This window comes from Nuphar pumila, chromosome 2 (genome assembly GCF_984573655.1).
Source record: "Nuphar pumila chromosome 2, dmNupPumi1.hap1.1, whole genome shotgun sequence".
In the NCBI taxonomy this organism is placed as follows: domain Eukaryota; kingdom Viridiplantae; phylum Streptophyta; class Magnoliopsida; order Nymphaeales; family Nymphaeaceae; genus Nuphar; species Nuphar pumila.
The window spans coordinates 16866757-16891882 of record NC_143250.1 but is presented as its reverse complement, the minus strand read 5'-3'; the positions used below and the strand labels follow the sequence as shown (position 1 = coordinate 16891882).

General features: G+C 36.7%; 1 protein-coding gene across 1 annotated transcript in view; it reads left to right on the top strand.

Moving 5' to 3' along the window:
* The window catches only part of LOC149844898 (metal transporter Nramp6-like), a 29028-nt gene extending 12150 nt beyond the window's left edge, over nucleotides 1-16878 (top strand). The window contains exons 11-14 of the mRNA XM_089997383.1: nucleotides 4907-5011; nucleotides 5848-5979; nucleotides 13653-13748; nucleotides 16279-16878. Coding sequence (XP_089853509.1) covers nucleotides 4907-5011; nucleotides 5848-5979; nucleotides 13653-13748; nucleotides 16279-16614 — 669 coding nt within the window. The 3' untranslated portion in view covers nucleotides 16615-16878. The remainder of the gene's footprint in view (nucleotides 1-4906; nucleotides 5012-5847; nucleotides 5980-13652; nucleotides 13749-16278) is intronic.
* Nucleotides 16879-25126: the final 8248 nt, after the last annotated feature.

The window sequence follows — 25126 nt, the reverse complement described above, 5'->3', positions numbered from 1 at the left end:
TTCTCATTTTCTTATTTTTTTTAGACATGTGATGGGCTAGGTTTGAAAGTGATGTTCTAAATTTGAAAGCTTTTGTGATTCACATTCTTAGCCAAACATGTAGTGCAAGTGGATGCGAGAGAAACTGGAGTGTCTTTGAGCAAATCCATACCAAAAGAAGAAATAAATTGGAACAAAAAAGGCTCAATGATCTCGTCTCGCTACAACTTACGACTGAGTCAAATATATAAAATTATAAAGTTTATTTGTCATTTTTATTCAAACCCCAACTAATTTTAATTTTGTCATTTTATCTTTTTAGGCAAATCAAAAAGCTATCAGCAAAGAGGCACAAAGAGCAATTCGATCACATCAGTTTGGAACATTTTGATCAATTGGATGCATGGGTTCTCTGAGTGGGAAGAAGCCATGAGGGTAGAGTTAGATGCCTACACTCCAAGATATTCCATAGAACAAGAAACCTATAGGTTGTAGGTGGGTATACAAGGTGAAAACCAAGAGTGATGGGATTCTAGAGAGGTATAAGGTCAGATTAGTTGCTAAGGGTCATTCCTAAGAATGTGACATTGATTATGAGAAAACCTTGGATCCTGTTGTTAGGATGACCACTGTTAGGACCAAGGTTGTATATATCATACAATAACCCATATCGGTCGGGCCCATAGTTACATTGTATCGTATCATAAACTTTTAATAAAAAATTTCTACAGAATCCAAAAAAATCAAGAAAATAAAAAAAATTTAGCAAAAATTTAAAAAAAATCATCACATGAAACAATGATGAATTGCACAAAATACAACCAAAAAATCACATATGAAGCATCTATGTCTCTATGAGAGGCATAAGACATCATCAAACATCAAATAATATAGAATCGTAGATAATATTGCATGCATATCTCACAAGAACAATGCAAAATATTAAGTATCTTGCAATTAAGAACATGGCAGAAAATTCATAATTTCATATTACATAAACAAAAACAAAATAACCAAGTTTATCAACAATTAAGTGTTAAATAACCAATTTTTTTAAAACATATTATATAAAACCTCAATATTCATAATCATCTTTATCATCATTATCTTCTTCTTCTTCTTCTCATCCTTCGACATCCACATTGTCTCCAAGATACATGGGGTTTTCATCATCTACTTCTTGTGCTCTTTCCATGTTAATCTACTAAATGTCCTTTTCATTCGAAAGAGTTTATGCTTCTTCTTCCCTTTGGCTTAGCAGAAAGTTCTACAAAGAAATGAATTAGTGTGATATATGCCTTGTATTTGGTTAAAAATGAGTCATAGGATACAAATTTTTCTGATGGCTTAGATGTTCTAGATGATTTTCTCGATTGCACTTCATGTTGTGTTTCAATATTAGAATATTTGTCAAGTGCACATGAAGGTCTAGGGACACTACATCTAGAATATTAGAAGTAGTTTTTGTCACTATGGGATTGCTCTTTATCATTTATAACAACATTATCATTATTAATATCAAACTTATAATCACAATCATTAACAACATGCTTTGAAACAAAGTCAAGCAAAAAAAAGTACTCAGTTACTTATATTTTTCAATATCAAAGAAGTTTTTCTTTTCTAAAAAGGCCACATTTCTTAAAACATATAACTTATCATTTTTAGAATCATAACATCTATGACCTTTTTGGCCATCAGCATATCCAAAAAATACACAAGAAATGGCCCTAGACAAAAATTTATCATTTTTGTTGGTTCAAACAAAGCATTTATAACAAAAAATTCTCAATATAGAATAATCAAGAGTAAGTTTAAAAAGTTTTTCAATGAGAGAGATATTTTATAATGATAAAGATGACATTTGGTTAATAAGATGCACCGCAGTTAAAGCTGCTTCACCCCAAAATATTTTAGGCACATGAATAGCAATAAGTAATGTTATCATAGTTTCTATAATGTGCCTGTGTTTCCATTTTGTTGTGGTGTGTGTGGGCAAAATCTTTGATGTGTAATGTCATATAAGTTGAGATATTCTTTAAATTCTTTTGATAAAAATTCCTCCCTGAGTTGGGACAAAAAATAAAAATATTGTTCCCAAACCTATCCTTAACTAAGTTATGAAAATTTTTAAAATGTAAGAAAACTTTAGATTTATATTTAAGGAAGTAGATCCAAGTATATCTAGAAAGGTCATCCACAAAAATCACATAATATGAATATTCACCTTTTGACATAATTGTTATCGGACCCCAAACATCTGAACGAACTAATTCAAGTGGTCTAGTAGAGACAAAAGTTCTTTCATAAAATCACAATTTCTTTATTTTACCAAGAATACAATCATCACAAGTAAATTTATCAATGTTACACACTTTTTTTAAATTTGGAAATTAGGAAACTTTTGATACATGGGGATGTCCTAATCTTCTATGCCATAAGTCTAAATCTAAATTTTGGACATTACAACAAAATTTATTATTGGGTTTCTCTAAAAAGTTCATGTAGTAGAGTCCTCCTCTATGGTCTGACCTAATCTGCTTCCCTTACTGGCGATGCTGCACTCAACAACCATTTGATGAGAAGCAAATATTACAACCATGGTTCAATATTTGAGAAACATATAAGAGATTTAAATTCAATTTGGGAATATATCTAATTTTTGGAATGAAAATCTTTTTTGAGTTTTGAAAATCATTTTCAAAATTTTCTATTCCTTTAATTTCAAGAGATGTATTGTTACAAATCGACCTGGATCTCGTTCTTTTTGTTTGGATCGATCAGATCAATTGGTATTTGGTTGGGTTTGGACTTGTTATTTTGGTTTGGTTTGGTTTGGTTTGTTTGAGACTAGATCCATCTTGGACCAATCTGTATTTGCTTTGGTTTGATTTGCTTGAGATCAAATCCACACTAGATCTGATCCGCCCCAGGACTATATATTAGGGACTTAGACCCAAAATGGAACATCTTGGACGTTTTTGGGGAAATTTCCTTCTCTGAGATCATTGTTCCCTTTTCTACAACTTTTTCTTTTTTCGAGGGTAAAATCATCGAGATTGAGGATTTCCCTTTGATTGAACCCACCACCTTTGGTGGTCGGGAACATGTTCCTCCCTTTGATCGTGGCATCCGCGATTTCTTAAGCTTCACAAACGCATCAACGAGGGACCAAGTCCTTCACAATTTTCGAAAAATCTGATAGGGCATCGATACCAAGATCAACGCCCTATCATTGATATCAAAGCCACAGGTCCCAGGTTGCTCAGATTTGCTACACGGTGATAAGGGCGGTGACGTAGCCATCCCACATCGCCCGGTTGTCTGAGAACCAGAGGGTTGACTGTCGACCACCAAGGAGAGAGATCCTCGCCAGAGATCGAGCCACCCACTCTCTCCTTCTCCCATTCGCTCCTCTCTATCTCTTTGCACTCTGCCACTGTTGCATGTTTGGGGGACCCTGCTTGAGAGAGTCGTAAGAGATCTTGCTTCTGCCCTGTTGCCTCTCCCTCTCGTCTTTGCCCACAATCCCTCGCGGTGGACGGACAAGACAACCACAAGAGGGGTTTCAACAAAGAATGACAGAAGAAGAGCATGGGACGACACTTGTGCTCGACCGCCTGCCGCCATCTTTGATCCCTCCCAACGACCTGCGTTTGCTCGACCGCCTGTCACCACCGTCGATAAGGAAAGAGAGAGAGAGAGAGAGAGAGAGAGAGAGAGAGAGAGAGAGAGAGAGAGAGAGAGAGAGAGATCACTTGATCACCACAAGCACGACACCTCGAACTATTTGAGTAGGATGAGCCAAAGGACTAAGTGAAGCTCCAAGAGAGCAATACACTATCACACGATCACTTGAATGACAATCACCAAAAGAACAATACACGATCACGCGAGCTCTAATACCATGTAATGAAATGAGAGTCTTCAAAACACAAATGTCCACCAATACGAACTCCAAATGGACATGCACAAAAGTGGGCCACAAAGAACACACTCACAAAACCCACAATGGGCACAAACAAAGAAGACTCAAATATAAAAATAATATGTTATTGGATGTTTGAATATGCTTAAAATGCATTACATAAATGGGGGGATTCATCCCCTTTATGTACACAAAAAGACCGACAAAATGGGCTCAAAGGAGAGCCCATTATAGCCATTGGTCCAACGGCAAGCTAGCTCCAATGGCTAATCAACATTGGTTGACCAAGACAAAAAAAGGAAAATAAAGAAAGAAAAAAGAAAGAAAGGTAAAAGAGTTAAATATTATATATATATATATGTATACAAAAATACATATGTATATACGTATACATATATACATATTGAGATATGTATATATATAGATACACACACATATATATACATTATACATGTACATTTTAACAATATGTAGATCACATCTAAAGGGTCAGATGTGCAAAAAAAATGAGAAATAAAAGTATTACATTTTTTCACTAGGGGGTTCCTTGCCTCACATCTCTCTATATAATGCATTTAGAATTATACAAATGAACTAAAAACAATTTGAATGTTATATAGTTATTAATTTATAACTAGAAGTTAAATCAACTTGGATAAATTCCAACTTGGTGAGAGTTGACTGAGTCCAAAGTTAGATCAAAATGGTCAGGTGTGGGTTGACCACACGACACCTGTTGACTCAGCCATGTCGGGTTCCACACAGTGTCGAACTGGGTCTACACGGGTGTTTTGACCTTTTTGAAGAGTCTGTGTGAATAGCTTTCTATGGATTATGTAACCCTTTTTGTTGTACTCATCTTTTTATCTCCCAAGTTATCCAGTTTTCTGGATTTTGCTACAAAAGAATAAACTTTACTTCATGTTTTTCTTCTATGTGATATTTTCTTTATCTATGTTTTTTTCTGTTAGCAAATTAAGATTATATGTTAATTTTCAGAATGTTCTGGGGAGTTGGAGTTCCAAGTTCTTTGCAATTGCTTTGTTGGCATCTGGTCAGAGTTCCACCATAACAGGAACCTATGCAGGACAGTATGTCATGCAGGTAAAATTCACCTAAACATTTTCTTTTCATTGCTCATCTTCTGGCTTGGCATTTATAAAGGGATTTTTATAATAAATTTCCTTGACATACAACTTCTCTAAGTGCTGGGATTTTGGTACTTGTCTGTGACTCTGTCATGAATGTGTACTTGCTGTTGATATGTATTAGCTGATATTCAGGAGAACATTGGACATTTTTTACCTTGGAACAAGTGATTATATTCACTTAAGCTAAACATACATTCTTCTGATATTCCGGTGAAAGTTATCCTTCAGTTTCATTGGATTGTCATAGTTTCCCTCTGAAGTTTTAAATGTTGAACTAGATATATTAGCAGTATGTGGAAAGTTTTGATGCCCTTTGGTATGTTTGATGATTCGTACCTTTTCGTGATCTCAAAGCAGGTAGATAATACTCTGCACAGTGCACACCTAAGACTAGTTAACTGATGATGCAGTCTGTAAGCTTCTATTGAGTTCGACTTAGTTCTTGTTGATTGTGATATTTTAGTAACAGGATCTTTACATTGACACCATTACTGCTGCTTTCCTAGCATTTGTAGGTATTTCACCCATGCAGGTCCTCATAGCACACGGTGCCATTCCATGGTATTGGTTTCCTGTGGTTTTCAGATTCAAATGGTAAAAGTTTTGGTCTATACAAACAGCATTGCATATTATTATGATTGCTCAACTGTGATCTGCCCGGAATGAATGTTTACAGGAATAAAGCTTAACATTCACTGTTTTAGACCTATTGGCTTGACTTGTTGCAAATTGCTTATTGTTAATATAGATATTTGAAGTACACTTTGACTTTTTGGACCATTGTTGCAGGGCTTTCTGGATTTACGCCTAAGGCCATGGATAAGGAACTTTTTAACCAGAAGCTTGGCTATCATCCCAAGTCTTATTGTTGCCATAATTGGTGGTTCAGCAGGGGCTGGGAAATTGATTATAATTGCATCGGTATTATATTCTTGTTGCATTCAACTATTTTTGTTCTTTCTCTAGCCAATATATGTACCAAATGTTCCACCTCACACTTAACTTCATTGGACTAAGATTTTCATTTGATTCCAATAATTGATGAAAGAACTAATGATTTTTGGACCATGTTAAATTTGAAAACATATCAAAGCATGCATGCTGAAATTAGGGGCAGTGAGCTGCAGCGAGATTCTTGGGTTGCAACACCTGTTAGACATGTGCTCATACCCACTCATGCACGTACATGCTCACATTCACAAAAAAGTAATCCTTTGATAATGTGGTACTCTGCATATCTGCATACACATGCTATCCATATCTAGCAAAACTAAAACTATACTTTTCATTGTTACGTATGGATCAGGTTGACATGTTTGTTTGTGTCATGAATTCTTATGGGCACATATTCATTGTTCTCTTTCCACTTCTTGAACACACCTTCAAACTGTTCTTTTATTTTTGTTTGTACTTTTTGTTTTTAAAATGCATGACTGATAATGCTGCTACCGGTTTCCTTTAACAACAGAAATATACCTAGTGATACTTCATTGAAAATAACTTGCATTCTGATAGTTCTATTCTCTCAGGAGAATAGGAAAATGGTGGAGGTAAGTGTTAAAATTTGTAAATATATATATTTATATATATTATTATGTATATTTATATAAATATATTTTGCTTGTAACTAGGTTAGTAACTAGGCTAGTAACTAGGTTAGAATAGTTAGGTTAGTTTTTTATTTTTTTGGTCTTGTTTGAACTAGTCAACACTTATTGACTAGTCAACAAGAGAGTCGTTGGGAGGCCCAATAGCTCTATTGAGAGACGTTGGACCCTCCCAACGACTCTCTTGGAGCCTCTCATGTTTGTGTATATATAGGGGTTGAAACCCCTCTCAAATGTAATGCTTCTTGCATGAAGGTTATCAATAAAATATTATTTATTTTTAATTTTCTTGTCTTGCCCCTTGTGTGGGTTTTGTGAGAAAGCCCATTTGTGGCTTTTTGTGTTCACTTTAGCATTGTGGTGGATCTTGTTAGTAGCTTCTATTTTCTTTACATGGTATCAAAGCAAGGTTCGCTCTTGACTCTTGAGGATTGCGTATTGCCTCGTTTTTCGTGCTCGTGTGAGAAAGAAATAATTTTTTGGTGATTTAAGTGCTCGTGGTGGTGTGCTCATACTACTACTATCTCCTTTCTCATCTACTATTGTTTTTTTTTTCTTTTCTTGTCTTTCTCTCTACTTTGCAAGGATGGATGACAATGAGAAAGTCACCATCGTACCCATGAAACTCAATGATCCTAATTTCGTAATGTGGTCTTTAATAATTAAGCACCACATATGGGGAAAATGATTGTGAGGATTAATTGATTTTTCCGATCCGAAGCCTAAACTAGTCCTCACAAAGGTATAGAGAACGAAAAAGAGGTGCCTCTTGCAGATGGGGAAAAGACTAAGGCTCTAGCCACTTATGAAAAAAAGTAGAAAGAGTGGAGATTGGGGTATGCCAAGATCATGTCTTGGTTAATCAATAGCGTTGATATTAAAAAATGTTTTAGTCTCTCAAAATTTGAGCATGCTAACAAAGCTTGGGAATACCTTAAGAATATGTATTCTCTTAAGGATATTGCTCATGTGTGCATTCAAAATAAAGTTCGGACAATGACTCAAAAAAACAAAAGTATTAGGGAATACTACAATGAATTGTCTGAACTTTGAGAAAAATTATCTATTCTTGAGCCTAAGTGGCATTGCACAAAAGATATAGAGCTCCGATAAAAGCAACTTGATGCAGAACATTTCTATAAATTTATAAATGGCTTGAGACCGGAGTTTGAAAGCACCAAATCCACTCTTCTTCATAGAGAAAAAGTACCCTCTATTATTGACACTATTGAAGAATTGAGTATGGATGAGAATAGGTTAAAAGTGCACTTTTTGAAAAATAAAGATGACTCAGTTTTGGCCGTCTCTAGACCAGAAAACTATATGCGCCCCTACAAACCACCTCATTGGAAGCAAGGAAATGAGCATGATAACAAGCTTTATTGGAAACAAGGCAATGATTATGACAAAAAATTTTATTTGTTATAACTGTCATGAACTCGGGCACACTAAGCCTCAATGTCCAAAGTTTGGAAGAAGGGAAAAAAAGAAGGTGACTTCAGTTGGCTCTTCACAAGAAACTAATAATGCACCCATATCAATGGCACAACTTATGGAGATTCTCCAACCACTTCACAAAGGGGTATCTTCTTCAAATGAAGCCTCAACTGGAGCAGTAGTTTCATCCTTCTCTGATCCCGGTAAAACTCCTTGGCTTCTTGATTCTAGTGCTTCCTTTTATATGACCCCTAATAGTAAAATTTTATGTGAATGTCATATCAACTCAAGCATGTCAAATGCTTTTACAGTTGATGGTATATCTCTTGAAATAGAAGAAATAGATAATTTTGAATTTTTTTTACAAAACTCTAAAAAATTTACCATTCCAAAAGTTAGATATATTCCCAAATTAAATTTAAATCTCTTATCAGCTGCACAAATATCTGACCATAGATATAATGTCTCTTTTGATGGATGTTGGGTACAGGATCGCCAGTCAAGGAAGCTGATTGGGGAAGGCCATAGGGAAGGTGGTCTCTATTACATGGATTTTTTGGAAATACCCAAGGATGCCTTTTGTTATAATGTTAAAAAATTAGAATTTGATATATGACACAAACGACTTGGTCATCCTAATGTATCCAAAATTCAACATTTTTCAAATTTGAAAAAATTTTGCTACTCTGAAAATTTTGTGTAAAGATTGTATTCTTAGAAAAATAAAGAGATTACCATTTTATAAAGAACTTTCTTTTCTTCCAGATCGCTTGAGCTAATACATTCATATGTTTGGGGGCCAGCACCAGTTATATCAAAGGGTGGATATGCATACTATGTGATTTTTGTTTATGGTTTTTTTAGGTATACTTGGATCTACTTTCTCAAACATAAATATGAGGTCTTCTCACATTTTTAAATATTTCACAACTTGGTCAAAAATAAGTTTGAAAAGGATATTTTTATTTTTCGCACAGATTCATGGAGAGAATTTTTATTAAAGGAATTTAAAGATTATCTAAATTTGCATGGTATGACACATCAAAGATCTTGCCCTCGTACACCACAACAAAATGGTTTGGTTGAACGAAAACACAGACATATTATGGAAACAACCAGAACTCTACTAATAATAAATTAAGTGCTAAAAGAATTTTGGGTTGAAGCAGCCCTAATTGCTATGTATCTCATCATCAATTGAATGCCTTCTTCTTCTTTACAAAATATAATATCAGTTGAAAAACTCTTTAAAGTATCTCCTGATTATGATAGACTAAGAATTTTTAGGTGCAAATGTTCTGTTTTTACTAACAAAAATGATATACTCTCATCTCGTGTCATTCCTTGTACCTTCTTGGGTTATGTAGATAACCAAAAAGGCTATAGGTGCTTTGATCCTAAAAATAAAAAATTATGTCTCACGTAATATGACCTTAGAAAAAGATTTTTTTTTACTTTGAAAAAGGGAAGGAAGTAGATGAGTATTCCTTTTTATTTGATTTAAGTTCAAGTCATGAAAAATGTGATTATGAATGTGATTTCGATAGTGGTCTTGATATAATTGATGAATGTGTTTTTTATAATGGTCATGATGATATAATTACCGAAGAGCAACCTCATAGAAACAAAAATTATTTACAATATTCTAGGCGTAGAGACCTTAACCAACCATGTGCACTGGAGAAATATGCTGAACTGCCTGAAGTTCATACTAGAAGGTCATCTAGGATTTTCAAACCACTTAGAAAGTTTGTATCTTATGATTCTTTTTCTCCAAAATACAAGGCATTCATTACATTAATCTATTTATATGTAAAACCTTCAACCTATACTCAAGCTAAATAATATTCTAAATGGGTAGAAACCATGAGAATAGAGTTAGAAGCTTTAGAAAAGGCTAATACTTGGACCATTCAAGATATTTCAAAAGAGAAGAAACCTTGGGTATACAAAATTAAAACAAAAGTGATAGAACTCTTAAAAGATATAAAACCAGATTAGTTGCTAAGGGATATTCTCAAGAATATGATATAGATTACGAGGCAACCTTTGTCCTAGTCGCTTGAATGACCACTGTTCAAACTCTAGTAGCATTAGCCTTTGTTCGAAAATGACTATATTTCAAATGGATGTTAAAAATATTTTTCTTAATGAAAACCTAGTTGAAGAAATTTATATGGAGATAAGTGTTCCTAAGGGTAAAGCTTTTCGTTTGCTAAAGGCTCTCTATGGACTTAAACAAGCCTCAAAGGCTTGGTATGACCGGTTTAGTTGAGTTATGCTTGATATTGGATTTAGAACTTGTTTGACTGACACTGCACTGTTTGTTAAGATTTTTTATTTAGATATTATTATTATTATTCTCTATGTGGACGACAATATCATTACCGGAGGAGATAAACAGGGAGTTGAAAATATTTAAAAAATTCTTAAAAAATATTTTAAAATGACTGATTTAGGCTTCTTAAAATATTTCTTAGGAATTAAAATTGCTTACTCTCTTAGAGGATATTTATTATCTCAGTCTAAATTTGCTTTTGACATCGTCTCCAGGTCTGGTATCACAGATGATAAGAAAGTTGACACTTCTGAGATTGCTAACACCAAAATGTGAATTGATGATGGAGAACCTCTCAAAGATCCTATTTCTTAAAGACAACTTATTGGAGCACTCTCCCACCTTTCAATTACTAGACCTGACATAACATACGTTGTATACACAACTAATTAATTTCAGCACGCTCCCACTTCTATTCATATGGGAGCCGTTTTGTGTATTATTAGATATATTAAGACTTCTCTTTCTTGATGCCTCTTTCTATCTGTTTCATCTTCTTTAGATTTAATTGCTTATATTGATGCTAACTAAGGAGGTGATCTCAATTACAGACACTCAACAACGGGTTTTTGTGTTTTCTTGAGTGAATCTCTGATTTCATGACAGTGCAAGAAGCAACAGAAGGTTTCACTTTCATCAATTGAGGCTGAATATCGCGCCATGGCAACTACAACGATAGAGGTAGTCTAGCTCAGAAGGTTGTTGGTTGATATGGGAGTTCAAGTGATAGGAGCCTTCTGTATGTGTTGTGACAAAAAGATTGCGATCTACATTGTCAGCAATCGTACTTTTCATGAATGTACTAAACATATCAAAATGGATTGCTACTATGTCCGAGAGAAGTATCTACATGAGATCATTGATCTGCCTTATGTTACATTAGAATACCAATTAGCAGATTTTTTCACTAAACCTCTCGTTGCTTCCCGTTTTCACTTCTTATTCGACAAACTTTCGGTTATTGTATCGTAAGTTTGAGGGAGAGCATTAAAAATTATAAATATATATATTTATATAAATATATTTTTCTTGTAACTAGGTTAGTGACTAGGTTAGAATAGTTAGGTTAGTTTTTTATTTTTTTGGTCTTATTTGAAATAGTCAATACTTGTTGACTAGTCAACAAGAGTCCTTGGGAGGCCCAACAACTCTATTGAGAGAGGGTCCAACGACTCTCTTGGAGCATCTTATGTTTGTGTATATATAGGGGTCGAAACCCCTCCCAAATGTAATGCTTCTTGCATGAAGGTTATCGATAAAATATTATTTATTTTTAAGCTTCTTGTCTTTCCCCTTGCGTGGGTTTTCTGATAAAGCCCATTTCTAGCTTTTTGGTGTGTTTTGTGAGTGAGCCCATTTGTGGCCTTTTGTGTTCACTTTAGCATTGTGGTGGATCTTGTTGGTGGCTTCCATTTTCTTTATAGTAAGAACGGAACTTGTTTTCTTAAGGGAAAACGACTAAGAAATCTGTTCCTCTTCAATTAGAAGTTCATTAATGCAGTATTCTTTTGGTGGAGTGATGCATCCAATTTCACATATAGGAGGATAGGGGTTCCTGGTCCACTTTAAGGAAAGTAATAGTGATTAAATTATCAGAATATGAGTGCAAAAGATGTACTTCCATAAGAAGCGTAGCCATTTCCTTTGAGATGTGACCATGTTTCTGAAAGCAAGTAGTCATCTGCAGAAAAATATCAGGGTAAAGCTGAAACTTATTTCTTTTTCTAATAGGAAAGCTTCCATTATATATGAACTATGTTACCTAGAAACCTTTTGATGATTGAGGTGTCAGTGTTTGGACATGGCTGGGCACCTACATGTACACAAACACAACTGGATACACCACCGACATGGAAGTTTCTGAGGTATAAATGTCCAAAAATGGTAGACACCTTGTATTTGACACTTTTAGGTGTCTTGGACACAATACCAGCTTAGGACATGAAGTGTCAACTATGTCACATGGGTGCGGGTGCGGGTGCGGGTGCGGGTGCGGGTGCGGGGATTCGGCACTTCCAAAAAACCCGGGTGCGGGGGTGCGGCAGGGGCAAAAATGTAATAAGTAATATATATATATATATATATATATATATATATATATATATATATATATATATATATATATATATATATATATATATATATATATAAAGGGGGTTGGGGAATAGGCGGGTTTTTTTTTTTAAACTTTGCAGCTGTCAGCTGCTGTCAGCAGCTGTGCGTGAAAAACTTACTTTATGCTAGTCTGTCAGCAGCTGACAGACTAGCATAAAGTTTTTTAAAAAAAATTCCGAAGCCCATTTGGGCAAATTTTTTTTTTTAAAAAAATGGACATTAATGATCCTGGGTGCGGTCAACGCACCCAGGATCGAGTTGACCGCACCCGGTGCGGCACCCGCACCCGCGTCGAGTCGCGTCGATGCGGGTGCGGCACCCTCCTAGCCGAATCCCTGTGACATAGAGTGTCGACTATCTTGGACACAAAGTGTCTAGTTTATGGCACTTTTATGTGTTGGATGCAAAAGTGTCCAATGACTTGGATATGAATTATCTAGTTAGGACACCTTTAGGTGTCTTGGGCATGAAGTGTCCAATTTGTGTAGTTAAATATTCACATTTCATGTAAATCACTAATGATCAAAATACAATGAAAAGATAATCTGCATTTTTCGATTGATTTTAAAACCTTTATTTTTGCACAGTTCTTTGTTATGAAAAAAGGCTCCAAATATGACTGAACAAAAGCAGAGAGAGAACCTATTTTTCTATTGTTATCCTTCAAGTTGGGAAAAAAATGCATTGAGCATCCCCAACATGTTGGTCCTTTGTAACAACTATATTTCTCAATGAAGATGACTTTGCAAGACCAATTTGTTTTGTTGTTTTAGATGCAAGTTGAAAATTAACTATTATTCGACTTCTCATATGGAATGTAATATCCAATGTATAGTGTAAACCTTGATATTGGTCCAATGGGACCTAATCTTTGTGCTGAAGGAGCTCATAGTGTAGTTCAGTGGGTACTTAATAAGCAGAATTTCTGATGAACATTTGTTTCTAATTTACTAGGATATGTTCTGAGTTTAACTGCATGCCATTGCAAATGATATTGAACTATTTTGAAGCAAATGTTTTATTGCTGTTTTAGCTGGTTGCAAGAGCAGAATTTACATGCTGTTTTAATTTCATCTTTGTAAATATTTCCCACACAGATGATTTTGTCCTTTGAGCTGCCATTTGCTCTTGTTCCACTCCTTAAGTTTACAAGCAGCAAGACAAAGATGGGGCCACATGTGAACTCCAAGTTGGTAAGATATTTTATCATTAATTTCTGTGTTTTTAATCTTATTCTGTGGCGTCATATCCAGTATTTATTATTGACAATGGACATGCTTCTTCATTTAAAAGCCATTGTTTTTTTTAAGACAAGCCGTTTTTGTGCTGTATAACACGGTATTTTAATTATAACATCTTTCTTATTAGCCTTCACACCAATCATGCACTCCATATATACTGTTTTAGTTGTATCGACCCTTAGAATTTGATGCCTTTCAAAGTATTTGTCCATAATTCTTGCTCGTTTGCATCTAGTCTAGTTTGATTAGTAGGTACTCTATCATTTGCTGGCAAATAAGATGGCTGTACTAGTCACAAGCTACACTGAAGTATTTTGTTTAAATCCCATTAGGATCCATCCCCTAGCTTTGTTATTAAAAAAAAAATTACAGTCACCTGCAAATGTTCTTTCTTATATAAATGATGCCACTTCATCTATAAGGAGTACAAACAAGTATGGGCTTAATGAAGATCCTTGATGTAATTCAACCTTTATTGGAAAAGTACTTGTCTCTCCACTATTTGTTTTTGTACTATTGATTTTGTTAATTTGATTAAAACTATTTGGGATTCTTTTCTTCTAATTGTTCACCAGATTAATTACCTTAGCAACCTATTTTAGATTATATGTGAATTTTTCTTTCATTTCCTAAATTTGATAGGCCTCCTTTGTAGGGAAATAATTTTCTTATTGTCTTTGCTTGAAGCCAAAATAGTGCTCTTTTAAGACATTGTTCCACAACTTTCTTCCGAACCTGTCACATAGACACGCCATATTGGCAGCCGTACCCATGTCGACGCCAGTGCTGGTACCTGACGCAGCATGGGTACATGCTGGTCTGGGTCGGGTCCAACCCTGACCCAACCCAACTTTTTCTTTCTTTTTTGTTTCTCTAGTGAAAGACAGGGAAGAAGAAGAAGGAAGAGGAGGAGGAAGAAGAAGAAAAAGAAAGAGGGAGACTCAAAACCCTCTCCTTCTCACCCTCGGCAGAGAGAGAGAGAGAGAGAGAACCTACCTCCACTTTTTTTTTCTTCTTCTCGCTGCATCGAGAGAGAGAGAGAGAGAGAGAGAGAGAGAGAGAGAGAGAGAGAGAGAGAAGGGCTATGCCCTTCCCCTAAGGTAGATTTGGATATAGATCTTAATATAGATCCATATCCAAACCCTCTCTTTCTTTATATATATAGCTGTGTCCCCGTACCCTCATTTTTTTAAATTGCCATGTCGTAGCCTCCGTACTCGTACCCGCCGTACTCGTACCCGCATCCATATGACAGTTCTGAACTTTTATGGTATGAATGAAGAGTTTAGTACCTGAATACTTATTTTTAGATAATCCCATTATTCTTATCTATAGGCATTCAGGTCCTATTATTCATTAGGCATTTTTTGAGGCAAGATCTTGTTCAATAGTCCAACCATGTTACACCTATCTTACCAAATGAAATTTGTGCTTCATGGGAATGTCATTGGTACCCATTCCCTGCTTTTTTCCATTTTTTTTTCGTTAAAGCAGGGGATATGAAGAGAGTTGAAAGTGTATCCTATTCTATGAGAACCCATCCAATCTATGCAAGCATCAAACCAGGCGGATTTAGCACAAACATAAATATTTTCCTGAATTTTCTGATGGATAGCTAATAAATTTGAGTGGACATACCTGAAGACCTATGTCACCTGTGTACTGTTGCGGGTAAGGGTACGACACGGCAATTCCAAAAAAAGTGGGTACGGAAACACAGCTAAATATATACTGAAAAATATATATTATATATCTACAATTCCAGGTACCAGTACCCATGTCGACACGGGTACGGCACCCTAAGTGCCGTGTCGCAGTAACATAGCTGAAGATCCGAGAATTTTTTCTGAGCCAAACAGTCCACCAGGCAGACATTAACCACCATTTCCAAATACTCTTTAACTTGATTTCATATTGGGGCCCTCTGATGACAAAAATATATGACTCAGCATTTTTTTTTACATATTTGCAACTGTTCCTTTTCTGGCCTGGAAATGAGAAAAGAAAAAATGACACCACCATTGGCAAGGGTCCATCCTCAAGATGACTTAATAAAAACCGTCATTCATGCATTCTTGCTTTTACAATTTATCTAACATCCGCTACTTGTTTTCCGAAATAGTTCAGCAGATTGCCAGGGTCAAACAAATGTGGCATAAGATCAAAGCACCAGGTCAAAGGATTCACATATGACCTGTCTCTATGATCCAGCAGGCTCTGTTTCATACTTTGTTTCCTACTGTGACTTCTTTTGAGTCTGTCGTGTGTGCAATTAATTACCATGACAGCCGCATGTCAGTCTTCGCAGCTTCATATGTGCCAATCATGTATCTGGCAGGCTCTAGTTTATTTTTGGTGTCTTATACTACGGATGGAAATTGTGTATCATATATAGCACTTTCACGTTGTCACTCTCAATGCTTGTTCAGTGGGTTATACATGCATGTGACTAAAGAAGTTTCACTCGTGCTTTCAACTGCAGATCATGGGCATAACATGGATAATAAGTTCTGCAATCATGGTCATCAATATCTACTATTTAATCACCGGTTTCATCAAGTTGCTCCTTCATAGCGAACTTCAGACTGTGGCAGCTGTATTTCTTGGAATCTTGGGTTTTGCTGGCATGTTGGTCTATTTAGCCGGGGTTCTTTACTTGGTTTTCCGAAAAGATAAAGAAGTGACATATTTGTTGCCAGTTGAAGCCACAACACCTGGTACCGAAACTGTAATGAACAGACAAACTTATGCACTCCCCAGGGAAGATATAGTAAGCATGCAGCTGCCTCCAAGGAGAAGCACTAATGATCTTGATTAGCAACCGATCATTTCAATCAGCTTGCGCAGTAGGAGTATGTCCATATGCTTCAAGAAAAAAGGGCCATATGAACACACTGACACATCTTACTGATGTTTCCTTTCAATAAGATTAATGCTGATGAACAAAAAGTTTAAGCAGGGATAATAATGCAACAGATCCTGACCTTGTATCCTTTCCTGCCCTCAGTTCAGTCTCTTGATCATTGAATAAATATTTACTGATCAACCAATTCTTAACGTGAATATCTGATGTTTATCTGACAGCTCTTTTGGCACGTATGTTTGGACAGAGAAAAGTTGTCAGAATCGACCTGAAACTGCCTGCCGATTCCGATTCAAATTGAATCTGCCCAAAGTCAATTCAAAAGCGGCCGCATTCAGGATCGATTCAACTAGTATTTTTTAATATTTTTCAAGAGGATTAAATTTTTGTTAAACATTTTTAAATATATTTTTATTGTTTAATGACACGTTAGCCAATGGTGAAAAGTACTGATTCACAAAGGATTCGAGTCCCTTCGATTCAGAAGGTTTTTTTGAGAAACCGGTTCACTATATTAACAACATTAGGACAGAGTTCATGTTTCCAACAGGTCCACTGCAATGGTCCTTTGGGAGTATAAGCCGTACTCCTTATAGGACGTTGTCATTGTTCATCCTTGCCGTCCTTGTATCACCTTTGCTATGAGTATTCCCATGCTTGTATCCACAGTTGCCTCGGACTGTTAGTTTCCAAACAGAGCCTAAGACACCTAAGTAAACAGCTGCAAGAGGCACAATACATTGAAAAAACTCACTACTGGAGATCGGGGTTACAACCTTATCCGACTTGATCTTGATAGACCCATGGTCTGACCCTAACTAAAAACAGGTCGATTATTAAGTATAACAAAGTTCGTAGTTAATCTGCTCCTTTTTATGTTGAACCCATGCGGTTCTATTTAATCTTCTCCCTACCAACCCAAACCCGAACCCGTTTCATACCCAACCTGATTTATACTTGAACTTTTATAGTTGAATATGTTTCATGCCAGACCTATTTTTATACAAGACCATTTGCGTGCCTGATTTGTCACATCATTAACATTATTAACCCAATCAATTTCCCCCTTTTCTTTCTTTTGCCATGCCAAGGAAAAAATAAAAAAAAACATAGGTTGGTAAAACCCTTGAGGTCAGCTCCACCCACGAAGGATGTTGCACCCTCATCAAGGTTTGCTTGGATTGGTTTCGAGTCTAGACCAGAAAAGAGTTCCGGCTAGCAACAAACAAGTATTCTAGTTTGAGCCCGACAAAAGTGAGAGGATTGAACCTGAGGTTGGGTTGAAAGTGTCTGGGGTATAGATTCCTACTGAACACGATAGGGCAGTAGTCTAAGGGTAACCATAGTGAAGGTTTTGGTAGGTTTTGGAAAAAAGCCTACAAAAACAGGAAAATTGAGTTGGTTAAAAATGGCTCTATAGGCCAATCGAGAAAGGGTTTCGATTCAGATCTACTATGGACTGAACCAAGGGTTTACTGATCACCTAGAGACCTATGTTATTGTTAGGATATACTGTTATAGGTTAGGAAACAACAAAATAGGTGGTTAAAAGGTTGAGAATGTCAAACAATGTAGTTTTGGTTCTAAGCCTGTGGAAAGCAAGAAAATGCAACATAGGGTCTGATTACAGATCTAGAAAACTAATATCAAAAGTTTAGATGGTTGAGTACCTATGTTACGCTTCGAAGATGGTGGCTGCTTCCAAATAGCCTTTTCGGACAGTGTAGCTTTCTTAGATCTCTGAAAGGAAACATATGAAGGGCATGGACCCTTTGCTCAAACTGGTCCACCGCCACTAGGGATGGCAGTGGACTAGGGGAAAGCGGGGGCCCACCCCGTTTGGACCGAGGATGAAGGGTATGAAACGGGGATGGAGGCGGGGACGAAGGTTAAAATCCATCCTCGTTCAGGGATGGAGGCGGGGATGGACGTACACTTTTCCCCACCCCTCCACGCCCCTCCCCGCCACGATCCCCGCCTCATATCTGACTCATCCCCGTTCCCGCCACTTTTCCCCGCAATAGCCCCGCCTTGCCTCATCCCCATTTGAACCGGGGATGGAGGACATGAAACATGGATGAAGGCGGGGGTGGAGGTTAAAATCCATCCCCATGCGGGAATGGAGGCGGGGATGGAGGTTCTAATCTTGAGGCAGGGTGGGGGTGGAGACCTTGTCCCCTGCCCCGCCCCACCCCACTGCCATCCCTAACAGCCACACTGTAGTGTCAGGTGATATCGGAGAAGGAGAAGAGAAGAAGACGTCAAGGAAGTAGGAACATTCAAGAGGGAGAAGAGAGAAAAGAGGGTGTCAAAAGGTAAGGATGTCAGAAAGAAAGAAAGATGAACGACTAAGCTTTAGAAGAAACTGTAATTCATTAATCATTATCTAATATGGCTTTCCAAGACCTCCTTATATATGTGGAGCTTGGGTTAAGTCCTACTTGCATAAAGAGACCAACAAAACTAAGACTCCTTCATAATCAAGTACTTCTCACAAGAACAAATCAACTAAAAGACTCTCTCATAATTAATTAACTAACACAATTAACTTTAATTAATATTATAAAACTAGGGGACGTCCCCTATGAGTCTCTAGCATAGCACGCCCCCTAGGTGGACCCACTTCTTAATTGGCTTGACATCTAGGCTTGACATGTATACTGTTTCTTTTGCTCCTGATTGAGACTCTGAATCTTTGACTTGTCAACTATTAGAGAAGCCATGTCCACTACCACATCATCATCTTAGGATCTACATTATGTCAGCCGACCCTCATTAACCTCTGGAGGTGGTTTCTAGATCTTGGACATTGAATATGGATCTACTGTGATATTCTATACTGTAACAGACACACCATGCTCTGATGTACCTTTCTCCCAAGGTACAAAGCTAAGAAACCACTTCTTCATATCAAACTCTCATTCCCATGTAACAATATCTTTGCCCCTGTTGTCCCACTCTATAAGTTGTTTTCACAATATACGTTCATTTGTGGAGTCTCTTGGTCTTCAAAATGCTAGTGAGTTGGGGCTCTTGGTTCTTGTCATGGGGAGCTTATACTATTGCAAGCGGCTCACCATAGAACGACTTAAGGTAGGACACATGGAAGATAGGGTGTCTTCACGCTTCACTAGGCAGGGCTAAGCAATAGGCTAACTTTCCAACCCTTTCTTTTATACGGTATGGCTTGAAATACTTTGCCTGAAGCTTATGGTAGTCCTGGGCAAAGAGGGTGTTCTAGCTCTAGGCTTCCTCTTCAACCAAACCTAGTCTCCTACCTGGAATGACCTGTTTATAGTACCCCTATCATAGATTTGGTTCATATGTTGTTGGATCTTGCCAATATTTTGCCTTAAGGTAGTGTGAATCTCATCCTGCGTTCTCAGGTCTCGATCAAGTTTGAGAGATGCAACACTCATACTCATAGGCTGATAACCAATGGTGGTAGAAACCCGTATAGTGCCTCAAAGGGAGTAATATCAATGACGGATGAATGACTCATGGCATATTATGCCCACATAAGAAACTGGAGCAATTTGTTCGGGTGCTCCCCCACAAACACCAGAGATATGTCTCAACTGCCTTGATCATAATCTTTGTATGTTTGTAGGTGGTGAGTTGTATTGTAGTTCAACCTAGTATCACTTAAGACAAAGTAGGAGGTCCAAAACTAACTCAAGAAAATTAAGTCTCAGTCACTAACGATGCTTCTGGGCAAACCGTGAAGCTTTATCACATGACTAACAAACTGGCATGCAACCAACTCGGCGGAGTACTCACTAGGTAGTGGGATGAAGTATTCATATTTCAAAAAATGATCCACCACTATCATAATCACTTTCTATCGCTCACATGCAGGTGATTGTCCTGTCAGGCTCGCTTAGGAATAGGCAGTGATTGTAACAACCTGAGTAGTTTTATAGCCTCATATTTGTTCACCTGACATACCAAACACTTTCGTAGATATAGCCCTTCATACCCAACCAATAAAATAATGCTTTCAACTATTGATATGTCTTGGACACTCCTCCATGTTCAACATAAGGAGTATCATAAACTTCATGCAAAAGACTACAGAGTACATCACTTTCATATGAAATATAGATTTGTCCCTTATAAAATAGGACCCCACCTCTAATTGTGTAGTTATGTTGACTCTCTAGATTTGAAGTCAACTCTCTCACCATCTATTATATAACATTGTGACCCTTACACATTTGGTTCCAAACCGAACAATCAATAGTGATGAGAAAGTGCAAACCTGAATACTCCTCATATTGTTTGGATAGGGCCCTGGTGGTCAATCAGGAGATGGTTTCAATTCAAATATGATATGAATGGACCAAAGTCTTTATGATTACTTAGGAATGTGTGCCAAGGTTATGATAGTCTGTTATAGGTCAAGAAACAGTAAAATAGGTCATTGGAAGGCTAGGAAGGTCAAATTGTGAAAAAGAGTTTTTCAGGTTAGATGTGATTTTGATCTTAAAGCTATGAAAAATAAAATAATGCAACCTAGGGTATGGTTATAGATCTAGAAAACTAATATCAGAGGTTTAGAGGGATGAGTACTTGAGTTGGACTTTAGAGAGGGTGGTACAACAAAACCACAACTACAGAAACTTCTGAATAGCTTTACCAAGCATTGTAGCCTTCTTGGATCTTTGAAAGGAAACATGTAAAAGGCTTGGGACCTTTTCTCAAGTTGGTCTATCACCACACCATAGTAACATGTGAGATTAGAGACGGAAAAAAGAAGAAGACGTCAAGGAGGTAGAGACATCCAAGAGGAAAGAGAAAAAAAAGAGGGCGTTAGAGGGTAAGGATGCTAGAGAAAAAAAAGGAAAGAAAGGCGACTAGGATTTGGAGAAAACTACAATTCATTAATCCTTATCTAATATTGCTTTTCAAGACCTCATTATATATGTGAAGCTTTGGTTGATTACTACTTACATAAAGAGACCAACTAGACTAGGACTCTTTCATAGCCAAGGACTTCTAACAAGAACAAACCAATCAAAAGGCTCTCTCATAATTAATTAATTAACTTAGTTAACTCTAATTAATTTTTAATTAATCTTTTATAGTTAAGGGATGCCTTCTAGGACTCTATAGTATGACACCCTTGGGATTTAGATCTATTGTGTTATTCTGGACCATAACAAGGAGTGTACTCAACTTTGGACCAAGTTACTATTATCCTTTTTTCCTCCTCCACGTTGAGCTTCTCAATTTTACTTAATAAGTGATTAGCTACAAAAGAATTTTTTTTAGATGAACAGGCCATAAGTGATTACTCCCCTTTCTTTTCATTTTGTAAAGATGAAAAAACCTATTTTTGTTCGCCCATCCACATCATTCATTATTTTTTCTTTATGTTTATGATGATGGAGAATAACAACCTTGTGACAAATGAATGATTAAAATCATGTCCTAATAATAAATTAAAAACATTAATTTTGCTAGAAAATTTGAGTTCTATGAAGATTTTATTTCTAGATCTTGGACAGTAGATTTGGATCTACTATGATATTCTAGACTGTAATAGATCCACCACACTCTGATGTACCTTATCCCCAAGGTCAAAAGCCTAAAATCTACTTCTTCATATCAAACTCTCATTCCTATGTAGCAGTATATTTGCTCCTGTTATCCCACTCTATAAGATGTTTTTTCAATATACGTTTATACTTGTGGAGTCTCTTGGTCTTAAGAATGCTAGTGAGTTGGGGCTCTCGATGCTTGTCATGGGGAGCTTATACTACTGTAGGCTACTTACCATGCAACGATTTAAGGCGGGACACATGGAACACAGGGTGTCTTCACACTTCACTGGGTAGGGCTAGGCAACTTTTCAACCTGTTCTTCTATACAGTATGGATCAAAATACTTTGGCAGAATCTTATGGTAGTCCTAGGAAAAGAGAGTGTTCTAGCTCTAGGATTTCTCTTCAACCAAACCCAGCCTCCTACTTAGAATGACATGTTTGTACAGACCCTATCACAGATCTGGTTCATATGTTGTTGGATCTTACCAATATTTTTCCTTAAAATAGCGAGAATCTCATCCTGCATTCTCAGGTCTCGATCAACTTCGGGAGATGCAACGCTCATGCTCATAGGCTATCACCAATGGTGGTGGAAACTCGTATAGTACCTCAAAGGGAGTAATATCGATGACTGATTGATGACTCATGACATATTCTTCCCATGAAAGAAACTGGAGCAATTTGTTCGGGCAGTTTCCCATAAAACACCAAGGATATGTCTCAACTACCTAGATCATAATCTTTGTCTATCTGTATGTCTGTGGGTGGTGAGTTGTATTGTAGTTCAACCTAGTACCACTTAAGAAAAAGTAGGAGGTCCAGAACTAACTCAAGAAAATCGAGTCTTGCTCACTAATGATGCTCCTGGGCAAATCATGGAGCTTGACCACATAACTAACAAACTTGCATGCAACCAATTCGGTAAGTATTCATATTTCAAAAAGTGATCCACCACTATCATAATCTCTTCCTTTCGTTCAAATGTAGGTATGACTTCAACAAAATCCATAGATATGTCATGTGAGGCTTGCTCGAGAATAGGCAGTGATTATAACAACCCGAGCAATTTGATAGCCTCGTATTTGTTCGCCTGACATACAAAACACTTTCGCACATACTCACAGACAGCCCTTCATACTCGACCAATAAGACAATGCTTTCAGATATTGATATGTCTTGGGCACTCCTCCATGTCCAGCATAAGGAGTATCATGTACTTCATGCAGAAGACTCTGAAGTACATGCAAAATATAGATTTGTCCCTTATAGAACAAGACCCCATGTCTAATTATGTGGTTATGTTGACTCTAGATTTGAAGTCAACTCCCTCACCATCTATTGTATATCATTGTGGCTCATACACATTTGGTTCCAAACCGAACAATCAATAGTGGTTAGAAAATGCAAATCTGAATACTCATCTAACTATCTGGATAGGGCTCCGGAGGCCAATCAGAAGATGATTTCAGTTCAGATGTGATATGAATCAAACCAAAGACTTGATGGTTACTGAGGGATATATGTCAGGGTTAGGATAGGTTGCTATAGGTTAGGGAATAGTAAAATAGGTTGTTGGAAGGTTGAGAAGGTTAAATTATGAAAAAGGGTTTTTCAAGTTATATGTGATTTTGGTCCTAAGGCTATGAAAAACAAAATAATGCAACCTAGGGTATGGTTATAGATCTAAACAACTAATATTAGAGGTTTAGAGGGCTAAGTACTTGAGTTAGACTTTAGAGATGATGGTACAACAAACCATGACTACAAAGGCTTTTGAATAGCTTTAGCGTCCATTGCAACCTTCTTGGGTCTTAAAAAAAAAGACATATGAAGGGCTTAGGCCCTTTGCTCAAGTTGATCCACTACCACACTGTAGTGACATTTGAGATTAGAGAGGGAGAAAAGAAGAAGACGTCAAGGAGGTAGGGACATCTAAGAGGGAGTAGAGAGAAAAGAGGGCGTCTGAGGGTAAGGATGCTAGATAGAAAAAAAAAGGAAGACGATTACGCCTTGGAGAAAGCTGCAATTCATTAATCATTATCTAATATGGCTTCCCAAGATCTCATTATATATGTAAAGCTTGGGTTGAATCCTACTTGCATAAAGATACCAACTAGACTAGAACTCCTAACAAGATCAAACCAACTAAAAGACTCTCTCATAATTAATTAGATAACTTAATTAACTCTAATTAATTTTTAATTAATTTTTTAAAATTAAGAGATGTCTCTTAGGACTCTCAAGCATGACACACCCTTGGGTGGACCCCTTAATTAGCTTGGCCTCTAGGTTTGACATGTGTCCTATTTTTTTTTCTCATGATCGAAACTCCGAACTTTTGACTTATCAACTATTAGAGAAGTTATATCAGTTGTCGCATCATCATCAGACACTGTGTTGGTCAACCCTCATTAACCTATGGAGATGATGTTTGGATCTTGGGCACTAGATTTAGATCTAATGTGATATTATGGGTCATAACAAAGAGTATACCCAACTTCAACTTTGTGACAAACGAATAATTAAAATCATGTCCTAATAATAAATTAAAAACATTAATTTTGCTGAAAATTGAGTTCTATGAAGATTTTATTTCTTTTTGGGTTAGCATAGTTGTTTATCACAAAAGAAATTGTTTGACAACTTTCCTAGCCCATAAAGAAATAAAATCCTAATGTAACTTCAAAGTTTGCAACAAAATTAATGTTTTAGTTCATTATTAACATGATTTCTTGCAACAAATGTGCCACCTAGGAGACTAATTTACAAATAAGAATAGGTTGTGTTTTCTTATTGAATTTTCAGGTTGTTGATATTTCATAATTGAAAGATATATGTGCATCATAAGCCAACTGTGCAGTAGCCCAACTTTTATCATAAAAAATAATAATAACAATAAGGCAAGTGTTAAGACCACAC